The following is an 18,355-nucleotide window of genomic DNA, read 5'->3' as shown; positions in this document are numbered from 1 at the left end:
TTACTTGAGTTTAGCTTTATACAATGAAGTATTAATTTTCCCACACAACACAGTATCCAGTTTAATGATACAATGTCCTAATGTCCTGAGGCCTTATGCTTACCACTTAGAAATTACAGAATCAGTGAGAATATATTTTTAAAGTTTCAGATAAACCAGCTGAGCTGTGCACAATATTCTATTGGCAATGTTTTTTGGGAGCCAAGTTGAAAACTTACAGATTATTTTTAAGCATTTACTCTTACATGGGAAATATCATACAGAGCTTTATTAATGCTTTAAATAATACATTTTGAAGCATTTTTACCTTGTTTAAAATTTGTGTGCACTACTATTAAAGCAGCAAAAGTATTAAGAGGCCGCCTTTGAATCAAGCTGAAAAGAACAAGGGCAAGCTTTAATTGCTACATCAACCGTTGATGAAAGTAGTTCCTATCAGCTGTTGCCTTTGAACTACTATTCAAAATTAATGTAGACAAAAATAACTGAACCTCAACCTTGTAGAATAAGCTCCCCATTATGTTATTCTGAGGGGAGGCATCAGGGGAATTCTCTATACCAGGTACATTTTCTGTTTCTCTGACTGACCCAGTTGCTGAAATTCAACAGCACTCATCTGGGAATAAGAGGGAAAACGATGGAAGAACTTGGCTTCCAGAAATGCAGTACAGCCAACATCTCTCACACAGTTTAATTCATCACTCATACAAAGACCCAGCTGGGAATAGATGTTGTCAGCCAAGCATAAAGAGAGGCCATGTGGCATTTTGATCTCTAGCCAAATTCTGTTCAACTGGAATTCAATAAAGAGAAGTTGCTGCTGTTAAAAGTCCCTCTCTTCCAGAGAGCCCTGCTACCAACCAGGCTGCTGCTAAATGACAAGAGAGGTACAGACCCTCTAAGAAGAGCTTCATCACGTCTGCTTGTTTTTAACACACATGCACAACAGAGATTTAGAGTTAGAATTCATACAGTAATGGTTAACAGTATCCAAAAGTTTGTTAAAAAGGGTATAGGACATGTAAGCTGCATTACTGGGCATTCCCAGTGACTCCCTGACAAATAATATCACAAAGTATGTGTCTGGATAAAGTTGGCTGTATTAAATTTTCTAATTTTTCCAGCTAATGAAGACGTCTTTCCTCTTTTTTAGGGAAGACAGTGAGTAAATAATTTATCCTTAAGAAGAAGATACTCGTGATTAATTGCAATCACTTTCTCCTAACTGTTTCTTAGAGGGAAGAACCTCAGAGCTACAGGGAAAGAAACAGAAGTCAGAATGATTCAATGAGGTACGAAGAAAAGAATGAGAGAAACAATTAAGCAGTAGCTGGTAGTCATAGTCATTAGTCACATACTTCTTACCTGGAGAGACGTGAGTTTGTGTCTTGAATTCACAAGGATTATCCTCGCTATAAGCAGCAAAATAGGATGAGAAGTCAAAGTATAAACTGATTCACCATCTAGAACCAACATCTTCAGAATAGCTGCATGCAGCATTTTTGGCTAAAAGAAGGGGGGAAAAAAGACAAGTTTCAGGAAACTTAAGTTTATTAAAAAAATAATGTAATATAGAACAGAAAAAAAACCTATTAAAGTGTTTAGGGAAAATGTCTGCTCAAAACATAAAAAAACCCCAAAAGGCAAAACCAAAATAAAACCTAAAACTCTGTCTCTAAGAGTGTCAACCTTTTACCAAATAATGGTAACTTCTTCACTGTTTCTTGCTGTTCTGATACACAACATCAACATGATCTGCAGGACACCGATTTCCTCCCACCTGAAATGCATGTGTCATCCAGTCAACTAACCCCAAACACATTCCAGTAATATAATCATTCCCATGATCTAAGGAGAAAAGCTTGGTAAATCCATGCCATTCAATTTGCAATCACAGAAACAAAACAAATTTATAATTAAATTAACCTACAGCACTGAAACACATTAGATATTCCTGCAGTGTTGTCAGTATATGTTATCATTTTCTTTCCCCTGAGGGAGCTTCCTGTTGGAATGGCATCAGAGCAGCAATATCAGAGCCCTTATTCCCTTTGTCTGATAAATAAAAACCTCTCTCTGCTTTGGATGCATTCCTGTATGATGTTCTCTACAGCAACTTTCACTTAATGGCCCTGAGGTGGCTCTCCAGGGACTCTCTCAGTGGTGATTGTCATCTGACAGTCACCTATTCTCTCCTGCCTTTTAACACAATGAAAGCATTTGAGCAGTTTATCTTCAGGCTCAGGGAGATATCCATTTATCAGTCTATTCCTGGCTCTCATATGACAGATTTCCTTAATGAATAAAAAAATAAAGTTTTAGTTTTCAGTTGGTATAAAAGGGGCAGGAAAGGGGAATGGAAAGGAGAAAGCAGAACAGAAGATTAAATGACAGCTTGCATTGAAGTCACTTGCCTGAGAAAGACCCTGGATCAGTCTACATGACCAAGGTATAAGTTACTTGAATCATATTTCAACTTTTTAAACAAAACAAATAACATAATTCCTGAGTTATTTGAAACTCTCTTCAACACCCATATCAACAGGTTATACTGAAGACAAAAATTGTTAAGTTATATGAATCACCAACATCACTTTTTAACAACAGAGTAATCTAAGTTTATTCTGTTAAGTTTACACTGATTTACTGTGGGGTTTTTAATTTGCATTAGCATTGAAAATACTTTTACTTTGCAGACAATGATTTGGGACAAAGGGGAATTCCTGTATGACATCACTGCAGTCATTTCAATCCCACTGTGGAAAATGATGATCACAACAGTCAGGCAAACCACTTGAGAATAAAGGAAAGAAACTGCTGACTGGAAATATACCAGATCTGCTGCACCTCTGGCCATTCAGAAAGGAAAAACCTTATCAACATCTGTAGTTTTGAGAGGGGAAAGTCATCAATCAGTACTTCTAAAGATTAATTTTTCAAATACACACATACATAGTGGGACACTTAATACAGTTTTCAGTTTAATGTAAACTTTTTCCTATCTGCATGTTTTTGATTCTTTCCATAATCAAAGTAGACCACACTTAAAATATCCAATGGGAAAGCAAAGGAGATTTGTTATAAAACCTTTTTTCAGAAACAGCCTTGCAATGCTAGAGTTATCTGTACTTATTTAGCACTGTAGTAACAAATTAATCTCAAATTCACATTTCAAGTCCTTTCACCACAAAACTCAGTCCTGCTAATGTAACATTAACAAAGAATGAGGGAGGAAGAAGGGAAAGTTGAGATGACATATTACAGCCTTGACAATAAGCCAACAAGTCCCAGAGCCAAAGAAATTCCATCTTCTATTTTAACAAATCCATGTCCTTTTCCATTAAATAAATCATATCCAGAAAAGCAGACATCCTTTACCTTTACCAGAGGAAGTTTACACCAACATTCATTTTTTCCAGCCTATGCTCTAAGACTGCATTATCCATGCAGAATTCACTGCCCTGAGGTAGTCTTTAAGGTGAGAGAATAGCGACAAGTAAGAAGATGTTTGAGGTATTATGGCTTCCAGGACAGCACAGTTAAGAATAGAAGTCCACTAAAATCTCTAAAACATTGGCTAAGAGCAAAAGGAAATTCTGAGCTTGTGTTCTTGTGTTTAAACACCTAAACATAAAATGTGTTGACCCTATCTTGTAGCTCCAAAATTTCATGTATCTCAAAACAGCCACAACCCAAGACTTGCTAATATAATGCTCCTTACCTAGTAAACCTGGGTTAGATTTTTGAGTCTTTCTATTCTTCATCAAACTTGACATCACAAAGTATAATTATTTTATTCAGGAGTAATGTTGTTAAAGCACAGAAACATACTAGATAATTACTTCATAACATATGCAGAGAAATTACTGGAGTAGTCATCTAGCTTCTGCTGGACCTCCAAGTGGTTCTGTTGGACCATCACAAATTAACACACAAAATACACACAAATTAAGCTCAACTCACTCTAGATCAATATTTTTTAATCTCTGAAGCACAGCTGTTTCTATACTCAACTTACAAACAGAAACTTAATGGCTACTTTTTAGTTACTATTATGAAAGCCCTAAATCAACTGCAAGCTGGGCAGTACTCCCACGTATTTCAATTTTCACAGTATTTCAAAAGTATTTCCCTGCATGACTGGAGCCATCTGAATAACGATAAAAATCAGAAGAAAGCTCCTGCCATTCACATTCAATAGCACTAAAAATAGAGTGTATGAGAATTTTAGTTTAGGGAATTAGTGTTCTTTTCATGCTAATGATAGTGACCAGAAGCAAAGTGAGGATTCAGCATGCTTTTACTTCTATATTGAAAACCACTCTGGCCTTTGTAACATTTCATCAGCTCTTTCTGTCTTGGGGATCCTTCCCCTGTATATAAAAAGGTAAGTGCAGACATAAAGAAGTAGACAAAGCCAGACTAAATACTCATGAAGACTTGATTAAATGGAAGCAATGGTGGGGCATAGACAAACAAATTATGGGATCAGAAAGCTGCTGCCTGTGGCTACTAAGCCATATGTACTGGGCTTCTCATATTTTTAAAAATACAAAGACTACTTCATAACAATTTGTCATCTAGCAAAGCTAAGGTGATCTACCTTTCAGATTAACAGAGGATGTACTGAGGTTACCTGCCAAAGGTTTGGTCCTTGAAAACAGAATTCACTCTATAGATTTGAAGGCAGTGGAAATACTGCTTTTGTTTATAACTGCTTTTCTCTTCAACTCTCTGAAAAGGAGGCAAGATTACACAGGAGGCTGTCTCCAGTTTTACAAGCCAAATCACCAACAGGTAACCTATGGAAAGCTGAGGTCCAGACTCAAGATAACCATGGTGAGCTCTTGCAAGCAAATCTTGCCCGAGAGCACTACATGTCAAAGAAGTACTTTAGTTATGAAAGCTCTTGTTCATAAACCTTATGAGGGTGACTTTGCTCCGCCATTAAGGGGGTATTTTTGAAGTGACTGCATTAAGATTCCCCCTTCTGTTCTATATTCATACCAAGGGAATGCAGGGCAAGACTGTAGGCTACTTTAGCAGACTATCTTTGCTTACAAGACTCTGCCTCCAGATTTAGCCTTTATCATCCATCCTTACATTCCCCACAAGAGGGAGAAATCTGCATAACTTTCAAAGCCTATATCTTCCTGCTCAAGCACAGATGTTTTTTCTTCCTAGCTAGTGCATGCTAATAGAAGGCAAGCATATGGGCCCAAAAAAGGAATTCACAACAGACTGAATTAACAAGACCAAGGAATCATACTGGATTTGAGACAGTAGTGCCACATAGTACATTAGTGTTTTTCACACAAATTATGACCATGGCTATAGATTCCAACAGAAGTGTGGCAATATTTCAGTCTCTTACAGCAAAAGGATCAAATAATGCATAAAAGAAGGAGTAATAAAAACATACCAAAAAAATTATTCAACTGTATTCCAAAACTTATTCTTTGGATCAGCCTGAAAGCTACAAAAAGAAGAACAGGAACTGTTGATAGATGTATTTGGAGAACTCCTACCAGTTGTTTACAGGTATTATCAATTAACAGATTGAGATCTTCCAGATTGAGATCTTCCAGATGGAGCTTCTCACTGTTACCAGATATATTCTATTTGTGACTATTAAATCAGACAACAAATAAAGCAGCAAGCAGCTTGTCCTCTCAACATTCTTAATCATCAGTGGTCTTCATTAGTACTACTACACATAATTTTCCAGTTCATCCACTAAAAATACTGAGCTCAACTGTATGAGGTAATACAGAGAAGCTCTGAAACCTAAGGCAGATTAAAAATATGCTCCAACAGTTCTGTATCTTCTATTCTCTTACATGCAGAGACAGTGACAACTCTCTTAAGACACAAGGAGCCCATTACTATAAGCCTCTTACTTTAAGCACCGAGCTCATCAATAATGTTGTAGTCTAACCCCAAAACGATCAAAACAAGAACTGCTAATCCACCTTAACTAGAATTCAGTACTTTTTAATCTTCTTTTACCACATTCACTCATTAAAAGATGCAGCATGGTATCAGTCAGACTATTAAGTGGTGTGATAAAGTCTCACAGTTATTTTAGAAAACTGAAATACATCTAATAAATAAAATGTTACTTTTGTGTGGACTCTGCAAATCACAACTGAGTTCTGCAGGACATAAACCCAAACCTTAATAGAGTATGGTTGAAGGCAACCATAGTTTAGAGAGAAGGTTAGACTGAATGAGGAAAGGGAAATAATAGACACATACTCATGAATATTGCTCATTGAAGACATCCAAGAGGCCCCACTAGCAACTCACCTTAAAGAGTCTATTTTATTTATTCTTCACTAAAGTAATTACAGTCTTGTGCAGCCTTACTGCACTTGTAAGAAAAGAAGTTAGCTGGGAGCAAAAATGAAGCTATGGCATTGATCCAGAGGTGAAACTTTCCAAGGATAGAAATGGCAGCAGATATATACCCTGGAAACAAAGACTAATCCAATAAAGTGTTCTGAAAATAAGGATTTTTAAAATATTCATTAAATACATGAGACATTGTAAAGCTGAAATTCAGTGACATTACTTAGAGCAGGCTAAAAGAAACACGAAGATGTAATTCTTTAACCTCGATGTGGGAAAAATCATTTTATTTTGAAAACCTAGAAAATGGATGATCTGTTTAAAAAGGGATTGTATCAGCCTTGATGACAGAATATGGAAGGTTACAACAGACAGAGAAACTTAAGAGTTCCATTTTTAACCCACATTTTCTGAATATCTGTGTATGCATGAGAGGAAGGCTGGATTAACGGAAACACAAAAATGTTGCTATTGAGATGTTCATTTTTACAGAGCGCTCATATACTAAGAATCCTTGGAATGAAAAGTACATGAAGAGAATTCAAAACATAATTCAAAACCTTCTGAATTAAGACTTTTAATAAAGAAGAGAACTGGATATTATATTTTAGCACATAAGTGCATTAACACGTCAGAAAACAATACCTATAGCAGTAATAGAAATAAAGGTAAACTTCTTCCTGAATGTATAAATAGCTAAACCTTGAAGCAATATGGAAGTCTGATGGAGCCCTCATTAGAAATAAAGTTTGTTTTCCCTTATAATCTCTCGCCAGTTTAGTTTCTGCAATACCACCCCTGCATAAGCAAACATATTTCAAAGCACCACACTCCCAGCCACTGCAGAAACACAACAGAAACCAAACAGGAGATCATGTATTTCCTTACTCAACAGGGAATTTGTATCTCATTATTCCAGACATTAAATGAAATTGCCTAGAAAAAAAAAGGATTTGGGGTGACCTAATTGTGGCCTTCCAGTACCTGAAGGGGACCTGCAAGAGGGAGCAAGACTATTTACAAGGGCATGCAGAGACAGGACAAGGGGGAGTGACTCAATACTGACAGGCAAGGTAATTCTTTGCTGTGAGGGTGCTGTGGCACTGGAACAGGGTGCCCAGAGAAGCTGTGGATGCTCCTTCCCTGGAAGTGTTCAAGGCCAGATGGGATGGAACTCTGGTCTAGCGGAAGGTGTCCCCAACCATGGCCAAGGGCTTGGAACTGGGCGATCTTTAAAGTCCCATCCAAGACAAAACATTTTATGATTCTTTCAAACGGTTAATAGAAATTATGAACACTATACTTTCCAGGTCTCTGAACTCTGTCAGTGACAGCAATCCTATGAGCATCATCTTGGGCTGCAGACTGCGTTAGACTGCAACCGCTGCATACACACTAACATCGAATATAGAGTTCTCCAGTAAAGAGAAACCAAAATTTGTAAGAATATTTCAGTATCACGATATTAAATATAATGAACAAATTATAAAGAGACTCAATTAGGTTTTATTATTTTTACTATATATAAAGGCAAAATAAACTACTTTTCCCTTCAGAGGTAGCACACTTCAAAATTTTTGCTCATTTCACACCCCAAAAGGTTTAGTACACTTGGTTGCCACTGTTACTTATTTAGTCATCAGAAGATGAGATTTGAATTTCAAGTATCAAAAATCATTCGAAAAATAAGCCTATCTATACATACTGTTGTTGTCATTATATTGCAAAGGTTCCATATTGTTGTCCCCTTATTGCAAGAGTTTCATACCTCCTTGATGTTTCTCGAGGGCAACTCCTCTAAGCACTGACTCTTCCTTCTTCTTGCAGTAACCAACTGACTCCAGTCCCCCCTCAACCAACCAATCCACTCTTTTATAGCACTTCTTCTTATTGGCTACAGCTATGGCCTGTTAAAGTTAGGCCTGCTCCTAATCTTTAATAATTAGCCCAGCTGAAACTCCTTAGGGGTAGGATTACTTTCTACACTACCTTTATTTTTTTATATTCTACCCCCCTACATACTGTGCCAGCCCTAAAAGATAAACCAAATTTATAAACATCTATTTAAAAAACCAGGAACAATACTGTCTCTGAATTAGTTATTTAGAAATATAACCTTGCAAATGAACCTAAGGCAGGACTTTATGAATTATGGAAAACGTGCCACAGTAAGGCAGCAGAGCCAACAGTTTTATGTGAAACTTTTCATATACTCCAACTTCCCCTCATTTCAGTTTACAGCACTTACCTTGCTCATGGTCCATACCCTATTCTTAGTGAAATTCTAAATTCAAATTCATGTATAGATTCAGCATTAACAGAAACTACTGATATGTTCTTTACTGACACAACACAGTAGTCAGTATTTTACCACAGCTTTAACCCCAAGAGAAAAATCAAGAAGCTGTGCTAAAACCCCACGTGAGGAGAGTCTGGACTGTGGTACTGCCATGAGGAACAACATACACATCTTACTAATAAAAGTTAGGGTGTTGATTAGTAATCTGCATCAAACAATGACAAAATAAATAAAATTGACAGCCCTCAGTTTCATCTCCTACATTCCCTTCTGTTTTCAAAAGTTCTATACAAATCAGCATTTTTGTACTAATATTATCTCCACTTACTTGGCGTTCAGGAGCCTAACAGGATACTGAGCATCCAAATCTACTGTTACCATCTGCCAAACACTCTGCTATTTGCAAGATATGCAACTTCTACCTTTCCTTAAGGAGGGGAAATTTCTACACCATTTATAAACATCTTTCTTCGATCCAGCTAAGAATGTATCCCAAAATAAACACATAAAAAGTTTATTGATTGCAAATGCCCTTTGAATAAATGCTTATATTAAAGATATCTTCTCCATCCAAACCCAACATTTCCAGCAGGAAATAAGTAGAGAAACAGTAACTACTTTTAGGACACTGCTGATATAAGTGAAGATGCTGCAATAGCAGCCAGTAGGATTGATGATTATGGCAATTCATCTAGCACACCCCCCTTGCAGACGTGCCTTCTCTGACACAATGCTATGGTTACTTGTGAAAAGCAGTGACAATAAAAGGAAAGCTTATTAAAATCCAAACCTACCTCACAGAATTTCTGTAACAATGCAAGTGGCAAAAAATCCTGAAGCTTTAACTGAACAGGAGGCCCAGTCCAATTGCTTTGAACGAAGAGCTGTAAACTCCCCACGCCAAGCAGAAACATCAGCCTCTGCCTGCAATATCGATAAGAACAGCAATTAGCAACATATTACATTTTTACTTAAGGCTACAAGAGCTGATTAAATCTTGTGCTAGCTCAAAACCCTCAACTTTACCAAAAAAAAAAAGAAAAAAAAAATCACTCTCCTATGAGGAGGGTTCAATGAATGGAATATTCAAGAATGCACATAGGAAACTAAAAGTCCTTGAAATATGTTTGTTTATAAAGGTTGTAACTAATGCCCAACATCTTGGAGGTGAAATTTATATATTTCACAATTTAGGGCTGTACATAACTATCAGAGATCAGAAGACTAGCAAAGGATGCAGATAATCCATATTTGCATATTGCATGGTTGTTTCTTACATAGTTTCTTACTATAAATCTAACCCTCAGCATTTTCACAGAAAAAATCCTGCATTAGCATATGTTCCAAAAGAGCAAGTTTATTTTTGTTTTGACATAACTGTTTATTTTCACTCACTCTAATAAAAAAAATTAAATTAAATCAAAAATTTAGAATACTTCCTCCAAGTTGGTTCAGATACTTTGGCAGTAAATAACATCTAGTTCATCATGGCCTTTATTTTAAATAATAATAATAATTTATTGAAAGATGACATTAAGAGACTTTGTTTCTGAAGACTTCATTTCTGAAACTAGGTATGGTAAAATTTTCTTTATTTACAAGACTAAGCTCATTTTACATTACTATGATTTCTTTAGTAAAATCTGTGTGGTCTGCAGAAGGCAGGGCACAATCACTCAGAATGTCATGGTTTATTTAACAGGTGTAGACTTTTAAGATTTGTATACAAACTTCTCATTTGTTTTATGATACCTTAATGTCCCAGAATCTTATTGACAAGGGCCCTAACACATAGAAAATGGGTCTCCTAACTACAAAAAGTTAGCATTTTAATTGTGCAGGTTTGATATAAACACTGGTACGTTAAGGAGCATAATTGAAACAGAAAAACCTAGTCCTTTCTTTTTGTAAAAACTGAAACTTAGAGATGTAAGAGCCCTCCAATCAAAACAAAAAAATAAAGTGTTATACAATCCCTTAAGTGAAATAGAAAAGCCACACACAAACTAGCAGCTGGTGGGCAAGAATGCAACAAAAGATGCAGAACAATAGGAAAGCAGGGGTGGGGAACATTTAACTGAAAATTTAAAAAAAAACAAAAACAAAAAACAAAACAAAAACCAACCAAACAAAAAAAAAACAAAACTAAAATAAACCATCTTTCAGGGGAGTTAGAGAACAAGGACTGGCATAAAGAGTTCTTGTCGAATAAGACAAGGTAACAACTCCCGTCTGTCATTATTCAGCCCGTAACCATCTGCTAGGAAATATGAATATATAAATACATAACCAAGATCACCATTAAATTTCCAAATAACTCAAGAACACAAAGCACTAACAATTATTGTATATGAAATTATTACCACTACACATGAAATATCAACATTGGTATAAATGTCCTAATTTTTCTCCCATGATAAATTATACTTCAAAGCTTCTGAAAGGTTACACAGAACAATCAACCATCCCTGAACTGTGATTTGATACTCCAGTCTTTTGAAGACCATTTTCATTATTTTATAATTTACACTGTTTCTACTAGTAACAATTTATTTATTTATTTTAACATTACTGATATCTATCTGGAAATCAAACTTGCTTGAAGAGACAGAGTTTTATCCATGCAGAATGCCTCTGGAACAACTGATAACCAAATCCATTACTTTGGCTGGGATACTGTTTTTCCACTGTTTAATTTATCATCACCAAATTATTTTTTTTCCCCATTTTCAGATTCATGACCAACTCCCAGTCTCCTTATCACTCACTCTGTATCAGAAAACCAATTTCAAGCTGTAATCCCTGCAAATGCTGAACTCCCTTGCCTATCCACTGTTTTTTGCCAAGAAAATGCATTCTGTCTCCCTGACTGCCCTTCACACTCACAATGCAGACCTGCAGATTCTCACCTCCTAAAGGCTGCCTGAAAAGCAACACAGAGACTGCTGCCAATGTCCCCCTTGCTAGGATGAGCTACATAATTTATTTTGCATTTATCCTTAGATATATGTATCCATTCATCTTGTTTTTCCTTTCTCGGTGTGAATGGGGGTTTTGCTGCCTTTTTTTAATATTGTTTACACTGAGTCCAATCATTCTTCATAATACAGAATCACGTGCTTAATATTCATATTGCTGTATCAAATGCTGCTCAAAAATAAAGAACAATAGTGCATTTGTGTTTCAAAAAAAATGGATGTGCATATAATGCTAGAATTTACAAACAAAATAAAAGAAAAAAATATTCAATAGCCAGGTTCTGCTTAAGAAGTTACAGGTTTCTGTTCTTTTTAGTGATGCCATAAACTGCAGAACAGTAGCCAAAACTACTCAGTGTTTAATTTTGCTATTTTTTAAATTCATGAACATCAAAGCAAGCTGCAGAAACAGCAAGAATGTCTTCATTTTCAGTTTTCATTCCATACAGCACACTAGTTAACCAACCATCAGATGTTCCATGAGAAATACCAGAAATACCATTCAGTGTTCAATTTGGGAAACCATAACAAGCTTTATTGTATGGATTTCTTTTGCCAAGTATTCATTTATATGTTGAATAAAGTAGAAGTAGTACATAGAGGTTCAACAAAAAACAGTGTTAGAGCTCATTTCCTTCTTCCTTTAGATTTTGGAACCTGCACACGATTTCCTTCCAGTCTTTTGAATCAAACTGTATGTCAGGCAAGGAATGCACCTTTCTCCTATGGAGCTCAGGAGAAAAACAAAAAAGGCATTCCCCCTCTGCATGGTTAACACATACCCTAGTGCTCCAAATTTTGCTGATTAAAATACAACCATGAAGCTATATTTTCTGTAGAAAATAGCTTTTAAGCACTGAAGTGAGTAGCAATAACAGGAAAAAAGTAAAACAAAAAAATATCCTATTCAATACATTTATTATAAGGAATGCTTATTTTTTAGGGCATAAAGGCTTAAAGTGCCATAGTGAAAATGTGCCTGGGGCAGAGAAAAGAAGGCAATCAGTTAAAAGGGTAGAAAAGTTGCACCAATTTTTAAAATGCTGCAAAGTCATTTTCGTGACAGAACCTCAGCTTTCTGAAAAGTGGAAAAAGTTACAGAGAACTTGTCCAAAGAAATTACCATCTAGATACAAACTTTGAGCTGTTCTGCCCTCAAGCTGCTCAGTCTTAACTTCAGAAAAAGAACTCCTTAAGAGTTCTTCTAACACTATTACAAAACCATATTTTGCACTGTTTATATTGTGCAAAAAAAGATAAGATTCACATTATCCAACTTTCTCTTTCCGACTGAATTAAATTCCTACTGTATTTTTAAATTTTAAATTTTTAAATTATAACTTTCCATTCAAGAAAAAAAAAATTACTTATCCCATCTACAGAAAGTCACAAAAAATCAGTGTCTTACTGAATTTTCTGGGCTAGAACTTAAGAGGTTTGCTGCACTTCCTTTGAATCACACAGTGGAAAAAGAAAATTACATTTTAGGCATTAAAAAATATAGAACCCTCCCATTTTCATCATAAGCAATGCAAAATATGGATGCAAAGGTTACATAAGTTCCTCCCATAAGGCCTTCACAGGACATAGGGTCTGCAGTTAGAAAAAATAACTATGTAACACACTCCAGAAAGTCATCAGAGACCAAGATAGTACAGGTCAAAGTGCTGTGCAGCACCTACCTAAAATAGGAAATTACCCGTCTTTCAGACAAGCAACTTCAGTAGAAGTTTTTGTATAAGAGAAAGCCACAACTTAGCTCCTTCAGCCCCCGAAACTTCTTAAATTATTACTAATGGAGCTTGAAAAATTCACTTGGATGCTACAAACAAAAGTGTTTCTGGCAGACGCTGATAGGTTTTGAAGACCCTTTGCTTTCATTTTGAATAAAGCTTCAGGCTATAATTTTGGTCAGAAAACCCTCTGTCTGCTTCTGAAATTCTAAATATTACAGATCTGCCTCCATATATTCTGGCAAGGCGGCTTCTAATATAACCCAGAGCTGCAGAGCAAAAAAGAAAAACCACAAAGACCACAGAGCTGGAGCGTGAGCAGCCAAGGAACAAATCCCTTTGCTGTCTGCAGTAGGAGTGCACTATAACAGGAGAAATACAAAGTTCCACTGATACAGATTGTGATTGCCTTCAAGAAGCTGAATGGCTTAAAAAGGCAGCAAAATATATTTGAAGCAATAATTAAGATCAGGATTGAGTCTGTTTCAAGTCCTGACTGATTTTTCTTTCCTTGTCACATTATTCAAATTACAGCAAGGTAACCAAATCTAGAATTATCGAAAAATCTATCCAGCTAATACTTAATAGTAACAGAACAACAAAGTAAGGTAAAAAAAAAAATAAACAAGAAACACCAAACAAAAAACACACACAGGAAAAACCTCTGAACACTAACTCAGAAAGCAGGAGTGCATTGTATTGTGCACTACCCCAGAAGATGAGTTTTTGACACACTATGATCACGAACAAATCTCAGCTCAGTTTTTCAAACATTTTTTTCTTTGATATTTTAGCAAAAGCTCTTAGGTTTATGTGTTTCATACCAAAACACATATATTTGGACTCTGCCAACACTGGTTACAATTACCTTCCTCTTACTTTTATTTTTTAATCTTTATCTTCTCTTACCTTCTGTGAATCTTTTTTACCTTTTGAAATACTTACATATATATATATATATACAACACATGTATCGTTTTCTGCTTCTACTATCCCTAGCATGTCAGATTTCAGTGTGTTCATCATTTACACACCAAACTGTAAACAGTAACACCAAACTCTTTAACAGCAACAATTAGCACATAGACTACAATTAAGAGAGACTGTGTCAGAGAAAGTTTTGGGAAGAAAATAATTATTGATGAACAGCATCCATGAGTAACATCTTACTCATTTTTACATTAAAAAGAGTAGAACAACCTCAATATAAATCAGACTTAGAAATACAGGCATTGCTTTCACAGTAACATTACACAGTACTTCAAGAAGCCACAAAAATGCAATACAACATTTCAGAGAGAAAATTGTTAATTGTTTGATGATATCTGGCAAAATGAATTTACATGTGTGACTTCTTTATACCAGAACTTTCTGAGGTAATCACTGTAAATGAAGCTAATGTCTTCAACAAGCCCCTGTATCACAACATCATTGTTTCTTTCAATGAACAGAAATGAAGAGATGCCCAAGGGAGTCGGGGAATAACAAAAGAAATTTGTTTTCTGCTTTCCTGTTAGTACAAGGATTTTGAAGGCCCTATACAAATTCTACATTTTTAAATGCCTTTTGTAAAAATCAAACATAGCCTCTATTAAACTTCTATATAATAATAATAATTTCCACCTTTCCACGTTATCAACCTCTGCAGAACAATCCAGGTATGTTAGAATCTGCTTCTCCAAGTAAGTGTCAATGTTCTCCTCTGTCACAGAAGACGCACTGAAAACATTCTGAACGGCTGAATTTGAAAATATTGTCTCATATTTCCCATCAAACATCAATTGCAATAATGATCCACTTTCTGGAAGAGAAAAAAAAAACAACACAGAAATCAGTGAAAACTTTCAAACAATTTTGTCTTTCAAGACCTTTTAAACATATTCAAATTAAAATATCTACCACTCCCCTTCTAAAGAATGTATCTTCATTTACATTGCAGGGAAAGTGCAGTTGCACTGAAACTCAAGAGCAGCACTAGCAGGTGTTACTTCATTCAAAATAATTTCTATTAAAGTTACAGTGAAACACAAACAACCAGATGAATATAAAACAAAAACTAGCACTGAAATTTCAGGAAAAACAAATGGATGGCCTTTTAAAATACTTCAATTATAACAGCAGGATGTTCTTCTGTTCTTCCTTCAAAACATTTTAAATGTACAGTAAACTGCTATAGATAAGAAAGTAATTTCACAGACCAGAGAATCTACATAGGGGAAATGCAACAAATAAAAATGATTCAATATTTGCAGAGTTTAGTGAATAAAGCCTTATGCAAAACTGCAGAAACTGCTTAGTCCTTCATTTACAAGCTTAGAATACTGACAAGCAATGGGCAATGAGATTTTATCTTTACAAAAGAATTACTTCCTATGGTAACTCTACTACCTCAGTGAAAAGCCTGCACATAGAGCAGATCCTTAAGGATAACTACCAAGGTGGATTTAGACCCATGACTGTCTCTTAAACCTGATTTCAAGACAAAGGGAAGTCAAGAAATGCTACATATTTCTAAGAAGCTTCAGACCCATCAAGTTCTTGACCAAGGCTACAACTTTATTTACAGAAGCTATCTTCAGATATGCTACAGTGCAATCAACACAGTAGTTGTTGGAATAACCTGGCCATGTTAAAACCTGCTATTCTTGGGCAAAACCATTATCTGCCTACCCTGCAGCTGTGGCTACAGCTCATGCAGATGCACTAACTGGTTTCTGACCAGATGATGCAGGTGTTGGTGATGGTTCAGCTGAGGAAATGCAGAGGCTGGCACAGGATAAGTGCCTCACTATCAGCCTGTGATTCCAGCTGGGGATTGCAGCTCCCTAAGATCAGCAGCCAGGTAACCAATTTAACACTGGCACAGCTGTGGATCCACACAAGCAGCAGCTGTGCAAAGAACTGAACTGAATACCAACCCCAAGCTCATCCAACTAAACAAGGACTTTAAATTTTACAAATACAGGAACACAGAGGGCAGAACCACCTTCAATAACAGCAATGGATGACTCTGTAGGAATGGGTGACAGAGACTCGTTCATTCTGAAGTCTCTGCACCAAACTGCTGACTGAAGTTTACTTTTGTTTTCCACAATGAGCTACTGAATGATATAAGAGAAAATGTGTGCCTTGTATTATTTAAAAAACACTTTAAGCTGTACCTGGAAGGACATATACAGAAGAATAGCAGTGGTTCCACAATGCTGCTGACATCATACCCTCACAAAGAATGGAAATTACAAGAGACTTTTCTCCAATCTGTGCTTTGGAGAGACTTTCTCTCACCAAATGACAACTTTTTAATATTGGATTATAGTTGCCCAGACAGGCAGTGCTGTAGTTTGTAAAATAACTATGGGCTGTGAGGACACATGATAATGAATGAGGAATACTGAGTTTCTTCTCTTTCCAGTAACATAACTGTAGCATGTAAAAGCTGCTTTTGATTATGTGTGCAGCTTTTTATAGGACACTATACAAATTCAAGATCGCAGCTTTTAAATTCATTTTCAGGGTCATCAATAGGAAGAGTCCATGTAAATGATGACTAAGAATCATCACAAACTCCACCATTTTCTATCTCTACTGCAAGACGCCTTTCTTCAACAAGTTTTCCCCACATCTTATAGCAGCACACTACTTAAAGCTCCTCAAAACAAACCAAAGCTAACAAAGAATCCGAAAAAAAAAAGTAATCAGAAAAACTCCATATCACAAACAGCACTGTTGAAAAGACTGATGTGAGAGATGTCAGTCACATCAGCTACCATTCCTGGACAGTACAGTAATTAAGGTCAATTGAAAAGTCACACAAGGAAATTAGTTCTGTATGGCTCTTTTCCTAAAATCAGCAAATGCTTAGGTAAGGATAAATGAGATTTTCAATATGCTACAACATGGCACAGGACGTGAGTACTTTAGTCTGCCTGAAACATGGAAGCATGTTTTTACATCACAAAGGTTACATTTTTAAGAGCTGCTGCGCTCCCCAGCAGGAAAGCTGCGTCTAACCAAGTCCCCCAACAGACTATTTTCCAGAGATCCCTCAAGCAACAGTGACCGAACAACTAATAAATATAGAAAAGGCACCTCGTGCCAGACTCTTCCCTCCCACGTTTTGCTCCAAGAGCGTGTTCCACCTCACTGCCAAGCTCCAACAGGCAGGCAGGCAGCATTTCCCTCGGGAGGCAGCCGGAGGGAGCCCCTCCGTGCTTACAAGCCTCCCGAAAGCATCAGGCGGCTCCCGGGGCGTCTGCCGGACCGGCCGCGCTGCGGCACCGAGAGCGGCCAAGGAGCCCTGCGGCGGCCCGGTCGCTGCTGCCGCCTCGGCCCTGCCCGCAGTGCCCGGAGCTCCTCCAGCCTGACAAGCCCACGGCTCCCCCGCCCTATAACACGGGCAGAGCCCCCGGCAGCTCGGCGAGGCTCTGACAGGGCACCGCAGGTGAAAACGCCCGCGGGAGGGACCCGCCAGCCGCGGCCCCGGCTCGGTCCGGTGGCTTCGAACACCCACAAGGAGCGGGCACCTTCCCCACGCCGGGCCGGGATCTCCCCTCACCTGCGGCCGCGACTTCGCCCTGCTTCCACTCCAGGGACTCCGCGGCGCTGAGGAAGCCCCTCAGCAGGGCGCGCTCCAGGGCCAGCATGGTCCCGCCGCCCGGGCCCGCCCCGCTCCCCGGCACCGCCGCGCTCGGGGCCGCGACCCCCGGCACCCACAGAGGAGCTCACGCTGCCCGTGCGAGCCCTCAGCCCATGTGCGGGCAGCGGCCACAGGGAGCCGCCATGACAGCGGCGCGGGGCACGCCGGGAGGGCGCGCTGGCCCCGCCCCGCCGCCAGCCGGCGGCGTGAGGGGAGCGCGGGCACCGCCATGGTCGGGGATGGCCCTGCGGCCCCCGGGGCGGCCCTGAGCGCCCGGCAACAGCTTGTCAGGGAGCGGGGGTGGGCGCTGGCACGCGTACGTATCCATATGGAATCTGGCTGGGCTATTCCCTGCGGA

The 18,355-nt window shown here is 38.0% G+C and overlaps 1 protein-coding gene across 1 annotated transcript in view; it reads right to left on the bottom strand.

The window, feature by feature from the left end:
- The window catches only part of TTC27 (tetratricopeptide repeat domain 27), a 113,006-nt gene extending 94,854 nt beyond the window's left edge, over nt 1-18,152 (bottom strand). Inside the window, exons 1-4 of the mRNA XM_030945058.1 lie at nt 17,917-18,152; nt 14,985-15,162; nt 9,445-9,574; nt 1,366-1,506 (exon numbers count right to left, since the gene is read on the bottom strand). Of these exons, the coding sequence (XP_030800918.1) occupies nt 1,366-1,506; nt 9,445-9,574; nt 14,985-15,162; nt 17,917-18,004 (537 nt within the window). The 5' untranslated portion in view covers nt 18,005-18,152. The remainder of the gene's footprint in view (nt 1-1,365; nt 1,507-9,444; nt 9,575-14,984; nt 15,163-17,916) is intronic.
- Between the last annotated feature and the right edge of the window lie 203 nt (nt 18,153-18,355).

The sequence above is a fragment of the Camarhynchus parvulus genome, chromosome 3 (assembly GCF_901933205.1).
Source record: "Camarhynchus parvulus chromosome 3, STF_HiC, whole genome shotgun sequence".
Lineage (NCBI taxonomy): Eukaryota > Metazoa > Chordata > Aves > Passeriformes > Thraupidae > Camarhynchus > Camarhynchus parvulus.
The sequence above is the reverse complement of the archived record's forward strand: the minus strand, read 5'-3'. Positions and strand labels throughout refer to the sequence as shown.